General features: G+C 37.5%; 1 protein-coding gene across 1 annotated transcript; it reads left to right on the forward strand.

Moving 5' to 3' along the window:
- Positions 1 to 388: 388 nt before the first annotated feature.
- LOC114358565 (phosphatidylinositol 4-kinase alpha-like) lies at positions 389 to 5,426 on the forward strand (the record flags this gene model as incomplete). The annotated part of the gene is made up of 6 exons (XM_028312565.1): positions 389 to 566; positions 2,242 to 2,342; positions 2,879 to 3,029; positions 3,985 to 4,180; positions 4,646 to 4,756; positions 5,253 to 5,426. Coding segments are annotated over 6 exons (911 nt in total), but the record flags the coding sequence as incomplete, so codon positions are not given.
- Positions 5,427 to 7,432: the final 2,006 nt, after the last annotated feature.

Consider the following 7,432-nt stretch of genomic DNA (forward strand, 5'->3'; position numbering starts at 1 on the left):
TTTGATTTGAAGGCCCGATCCGTAGCGCAGCTTGGTGACCTCATATTACTTATCGTTTATGCTATTTTCAAAAACTTCTTTCATGATTTCGCGGGTAAAGCGTAGTATATGAGACTCCACCGATACCACAGTTCCACCTCTCTTTCCAACACTGCTCCTGTATACATAGTTATCTACAGTTGGCCACAAAAAACCCAGCCAGTAAAGTTTTTGTTGTCTTATGGGATACGGGACTGTTCCCACTTGTCGTTCCCACCGCTGCAACACCTGTGCAGCCAGGATCTACAGCTTGACCTCCAATAAAGACCCAACCGGTGAATCTTATGGGATAGTGTTTAGTTAACATTTAATGTGATCTAAATGACATTATTTCATATTTAAATTACAGGAATTCGTCAAATGCCTCTTCCTAAGCGGCCAAACAGAACTGCAAAGCCGTCACCACGACGCCTCTGAGAGGGAGGACAGAGAGACCAACTTTGCTACCGTGAACAAGTTTAAAGTCAACGTCATGGCCAACTCGGCATGCGTCGACTTGCTAGTGTGGGCTATTGGGGATGAGACAGGTAAATTATCTTGATAACGTTCGTTCGTTTCAGCCAAATGAAGTCCACTGCTGGACAAAGGCCTCCCCCAAGGTTTTCCATAATGAACGGTCCTGCGCTGCCCGCATCCAGGCTCTTCCCGCGACCTTTACCAGATCGTCGGTCCACCTAGTAGGAGGCCTGCCCACGCTACGTCTTCTAGTGTTGATAACGTTACTTGGAATTAAACATAATTTGACATATTCAAAGAACGAGGGTTTCCCTTTCGCGTTAACCAGTTGGCGTCGCGTCATTAAAGTTTTGTCACTTTTTGAGAAGTTAGCGGCGCCAATTAGTGAGCTCAATAAAGAAACCCTCATTGAATAACGTTTCATAAGGCTCATATTAGCCTAATGATTTAAATTACTTCTGCATTTAATAATATTATCAAGCTATTAATTACTTCTGACATAATATAAAATGTACCTGCCTGATAAGAAAGGGGCTGATTTTAATCTTAAATTGAAATGTATTACAACTGTGTAGGTTTTCCTCAACAAAAAAAAATATTTTATTTGTATTACATATTTATTTTTATCACATTTATTTAATTATTCGATGACATTATACTTAGTAAAAGTTTACGATTTTATGATATTGACGTAATGTTTTTTATTTTATTTTATTTGAATAGTATAATGTCGTCGAAATGACGTATGTATTTATTTAATATTTATTATGGTTTTGCAGTGGATGAGGACTATGACGTGCCAGCACTTATAAACGCTCTAACAATATTAATAGGTATCTCTGCGTGCGTTTGAGTTTCCCCTTTTGCTAACAAATAACATACTCTAATGATCTGTGTATGAGGTCGAATTTAGGTTATGAAGCGTGGTTTGAATGAATGTTTAGAGATATAATTATATTTGACATTATAAATGCACGTCTTCATCTCTCACACACCTCGGCATACAGAGGGAAAGACACAATAGTTTTGAATAGGCGCCTCATTAATTGAATGAAGAAATATTACGCAATTATTTTAAAATTTGTAAAATGTCCATACTAAAATTAATAACATGCATGCATATTGTTTCCTAAACATGAATCTAAATATTAAAATTAGTGTATTCATTTATTTATAGTAATTTGATGAGGTTTATTTGTACAATATGAGAATATTTATGTAATTTACGCGCGGAATCAGCTCATACAGTTTGAACAAAAAGACAATGCAATGAGGTCTAAAATACAATTATCTGTTTTGACTTCTGATGTTAGATTGTGCAGATAGTCCTAAAAAGTGTGCTATATCAGCTTCAATAACAACTAAATATTGAAACCATAATCATACCATCTATGGTGATAAAAGCAGTTCCCACATTCTTTTGTTTTTACCTGGTGTTTTTGTCACACGAACGTAAGAAAACGGTAATAATATAAAATTTACAATTTGATCTCTTCTGGCCTCCAACCCGTCTGACCAAGGTGGGGAGTGTAGGAATAATTATCTATTTGCCTCATATACAGGGTGTGTATTTCAATCCACAAAAAAAAACTAACAAACTAAAGTGGAATTTTTAGCGAATATTTTCCATGCCATGCCCATTAGGTAAACCCTGTATTATGTGTTTGCCTTGCCGTTTTATCACGTATGTATGACTCAAAACAAAGTCAGTTTGCATCTATTTGAATGTATGAATTAACGTTTTAGGTGCGGATTCTCTCTGCGGACGCTTGACGGAGAAGATAAACTCCAACCACAACCACAAACTCATACTGGCTCACATGCCTCTACTGATGGTTTGTTTGGAAGTAAGTATCTTTTTTCTCTATACAAAATAAGCTGTTGTTTTGCTAAAATAAGCCTATGTCAATAACTTACTCGCGTTCTGAAACGCCAAATTCTCATGTATATTTCTAACAAAAGTCATACATAGTTCTCATTCGCATTTTTCCTTCCTAAAGTTAAAACAGTTCAAAAATAGCTTTCCAGTGGATGCTGACATAAATTACTGAATAAGCGCGTGGAATGCTAAAACCTACTCTAGACTGCACCAGGTGCGATTGCGGTCAAATACCTGCCTTGTCATGCATAAAATAAATGTATTGAGTATTGAAAAAAAACTGAACCGATTTAGATGAAATTTTGTAGGCAGAAAGTTTGAGACCCAGGTAAAAACAATCAGTAGCTTTTGTTCCCGTTTCCCGGCGAAAAAGATTTCTTTCTGAAATTTTTTTTTTTACACATTTTGGATTTGTGAGAATTATGCGTGCAAATGTAGTTACTTCAGAAACATCACTCACCAAAAGGGCTGACTAATATTGATACCGATTATTGTTAATTTCAGGGTCTAGGCAAACTAGCAACCAAATTCCCGACTATCGCGAACACCTCAATCTACTGCTTGCGAGATTTCCTTGTAACACCCTCCCCGATCCTGTTTAAGCTGCACAAGTTGGAGCTGGAGAAAACTGGCAAGGAACACATGAAGGTCACTTGTAAGTGATACCACAGAATAATAATAAGTACTACGTAGGTAGGTACAGAAGTTTTACTTTGCGAAGGTATTTAAAAAAATGTATGCTCAATGTCATTAACAATATGGTGTAATTTAGCTTGTCTCAAGAGTCAAGCACCATTTTGTTGACAAACGTCAGTGATCGGTACTGCGCCGAAGCTATAGGGCAGACTTCGGTAAAATGATGTGACGTGAGGTGCCAAACTGCAGAAAATGGCGGAGGAAATACATGATTTACCATGAATTATCATGAATAATATTAACTACTTATTTACCTCTCAGTGTCTTGAGGCAATTTAAAAAAGTACATTCTGTGTTTTTATTATTACTTAGGCAGTTAAATTATCTTTATTTTTTTCCATCATACACAAGAATACGCGTGCGTGAGTCAATGTTCGTTCGTATGTGAGGCCTTGTCGAATAGTACTCCTGTAGGGGGACATCGTGCGTGTTTTGTTTTCGATGTAAACTCGCGGAGATGAACAGGCCTGGTGATACAGGTTTATACTACAACGACGTGAGGCTTAACCCTTAGACAGTAGAGTTGGTATGATTTGAGCAAGTAAACAAATGTTCGAGATTCAAGAACTATTGGCTTTCAACTTACAAATATAATAATAATTATTATGTTATAGGTCTAGCGCTTAACTCAGATAATGCCTGAGGCATGGGAGCGGCATTGGAGGGGTGACATTGATTGACATTTTATGACGTGTCAGAGCAAACAAATCTGAAGCATATTTGAAGTCTCGCTGACGTTTGACGTCCTAAAAACACTTCCCGTGCCGCTCCCATTCCTCAGGCACTGACTGAGTTAAGCGCTAGACCTATAGATGCCTGTGCCGGCTCCTCAAGAAGTCTGATGCGTATAATTTCAAAGAAAAATAATTAAAAAGATATGACTTTAAAATGGTTTTCTTCGTTTCCTATCACAGTGCAAGGCAAGGAGCTCCAAGGTTTAACAGAGACAGGCGTTCCAGTAAAGTCTACGCCCTTCGAGAAACTTCGAGACGCGGCCATAGAGAACCTTTGCGTGGCGCTTGAAGCGGCTTTAACTGTGGACCAGTTCTGTGTACCGGCGCTGGTCGGATCTGTCAGCAATAGGCTGTTCACCGCTGAAACTAGCGACAGGTAAGTCTTCGATTCTTATGTAGTTCTAATAAGGTGCTATTTTGCATCAAACATGTTAGTCAGATGAGGCTATAGAGAACCTTTGCGTGGCGCTTGAAGCGGCTTTAACTGTGGACCAGTTCTGTGTACCAGCGCTGATCGGATCTGTCAGCAATAGGCTGTTCACCGCTGAAACTAGCGATAGGTATGCACTTATGCAAGTTAACTGCAAGATATCTCTATCCTACGTCTAAAACAGTTTATTTCTTTTATTATCTAGTTCCCAAGAGACAGGATTACCTAGTTTGGGAACTACCAGTAACCTTAAGTTGTTGTTGTAATTTTTTCTGTAAATAAATTATTATTTTTTTTGATTTAAACAGGAATTTCTTTAAATAAATCTCACTAGAAAATCAGCCATTACAATTTATCAAAGTTTAATACAGTAAAAATTAATTTCAAACATGGTCAATTTCTGTTTTGCAGTGAGTCGTCACTAATAAGCACCAACATAGTCATCATGTTGGGACATGTCGCAGTCGCCTTGAAAGACACGCCGAAGACTACGGATACGATCCTGCAATTCTTCCAGCAAAGGTAAAAACTGATTTATAATTCTTTCAAAGATCGACTAGTAGATAATGCTTTTAGTATGCAGACCACCTTTTGTATCCATTTTGTGCAATAAAGTTTTTAAATAAATAAACTCATACTAAAAATTTATTTGCTCCTTACAAAATATTCCACCGTTCCACAATATTACAGTTAGTAATCGACTCTTTGTGGCCAAGTAATTAACTAGCGGCTGCCCGCGAATTCGTACGCGTGGATCCCGTTTTGCTCTTGGGGGTTGACTTTGCAAAATCCTGTATTATTGAGCGCGTTCTAAAAGGAACCACCATGAAAAATTCGAGACTCCTAGCACTTGTAGTTTCTGATATTTCGTGATGAATGAGTGATACATTAAAATTTCGCTTTTATACATAAAGATTATTATAATTAGTGTGACTGTAAAGCATGACCATAGTCTCTCAAGTCAAAGAACTTAAACTAAGAGCATAAATAAATCTATCCTACTCAGCTTTTTTTACAGGCTCTGCCGGTCGCCGTCATCCCTAGACACCCTGATAGTAGACCAGTTAGGCTGCATGGCGCTGGCCAGCCCAGAAGGGCCCGCCCATGATGAGATCATGCGGATGTTCACCGTCATCACGGTAGAGGCAGCCAGCGCTGCCTACCACCACACCGACGATAGGAAACAGTACAGGTGAGATGTTGGAAATTAATCATAGGTTCTATGTCGCTATACAGTGTGAGTCACGTTAAAGTGTACATATGAAAATAGATGAAACTAGACCTATATTTATCGACAAAAAAGAGGTCAAAAAATTTTTGAGATTTTTTTTTTATTTTTTATAGATTTTTTTTCTTCCAATTACTGATTGTAAAGAAAACGTAATAACTTTTAAACTAAGCGGTATATCCTGATAAAATAAAAACAGTAATAATGCTAAATAACTGGAGATACTAAAAAAATACATAAAATACACAAAAAATGCCAACAAATAATAAAAAATGATACTTTTTGAAAAAAATCTGCTTTTAAATTCGTGTTTTTTTGGTTATTTGATAAATTTTTTTCAAAAAATGCCCCTATAAAAGGTGTTTTTTATTACTTTGTATTATTCTCTATCGTATTATCTTTGTAAAACCAAAAATCGCATGTCTCTATCCCTATCACAACATTTGCTATGATCGTTTGAACAAAGGCCTGCCACAACATTATTGTCCGCTACAGGTAGAGACAATTTTAATTTTAACTAAAATGCTTATTTTACTTCGAAATCTTTTGATTTTATTTGAAATCTAACTTGTCTTTATCAAAATTACAAATCTAGAGCCATTTTCAGTTTCGTTGTTAACGAAGCTTTGAGTGGGGCGCCCGGAGAGGCTTAGTTCAAACGATCATTGCAAACGTTGTGATAGGGATAGAGACATGCGATTTTTGGTTTTACGAAGGTAATACGATAGAGAATAATACAAAGTAATAAAAACTACCGGTTATAGGGGCATTTTTTGGAGAAATTTATCAAATAACCAAAAAAACACGAATTTAAAAGAATTTTTTTTTTCAAAAAGTATCATTTTTTATTATTTGTTGGCCTTTTTTGTGTATTTTATGTATTTTTTTAGTATTGCCTATTATTTTGCATTATTACTGTTTTTATTTTATCAGGATATACCGCTTACTTTAAAAGTTATTACGTTTTCTTTACAATCAGTAATTGGAAGAAAAAAAAATCTATAAAAAATTTAAAAAAAATCTCAAAAATTTTTTGACCTCTTTTTTGTCGATAAAAATAGGTCTAGTTTAATCTATTTTCATATGTACACTTTAACGTGACTCACACTGTATACCTAAGGCGTTTCCGGACAGATACGACCTGCAAGCTTTCAAGAGGAGAGCGTATCTTCACCTTAAAGGCCGGCAACGCATCTGTAACGCCCCTGGGCCTGCGGGTGTCTATGGGCGACGGTAATCACTTACCATCAGGTGATCCGTCTGGTCGTTTGCCTCCTGTCACATAAAGAAAAAGGCCCGTTTCCACCAAAGCGGAGCGGAGACGAGGATAGGAGGTGTGTGTTGTGCGTAGCTGCCAGTCTAGTGCTGTCTACGAATCGTATGATTGCTATATTACAACAAAAATGTTAGCCGATGCCTTAGAAAACCGTTGCGCTTGAAGCGGCTTTAACTGTGGACCTGTTCTGTGTACCAGCGCTGGTTGAATCTATCAGTAATAGGCCTTTCACCGCTGAGACTAGCGATATGAAACAGTACAGGTGAGATGCTGGAAATTAATCCAAGGTTCTACGTCCCTATACTACGTGTACCCTGGTCCACTAGTGGACTAACTGGGCTGCAAGGCGCTGGCCAGCCCAGGAGGGCCCGCCCATGATGAGATCATGCGGATGTTCATATCCACACACTAGGTATTTTACAGTACTAGGCGGCACCTATTCCAATTTTTTAAATACTTGATCCACCTAGTATTTTATAAATTACACGATTTCCGACCCTACCATCAAAGTAATAGAGGTTATTATTGCGTAATCCGTAGTCGTGTATTACGCGCACCTAGTATTTCTCGCTAAGCTTATGTGCGAACGTAGAGATTCACTCCGTCTCTGTCTGACCAAACAAATTTGAGCGCGACGAAGCAAACGCACACAAACGTAGTCAAACCATATTCATGTAAATAAGAAAAAATATGG

This window comes from Ostrinia furnacalis, unplaced genomic scaffold, assembly GCF_004193835.3.
Source record: "Ostrinia furnacalis isolate ACB-3 unplaced genomic scaffold, ASM419383v2 OfSCF4005, whole genome shotgun sequence".
In the NCBI taxonomy this organism is placed as follows: Eukaryota; Metazoa; Arthropoda; class Insecta; order Lepidoptera; family Crambidae; genus Ostrinia; species Ostrinia furnacalis.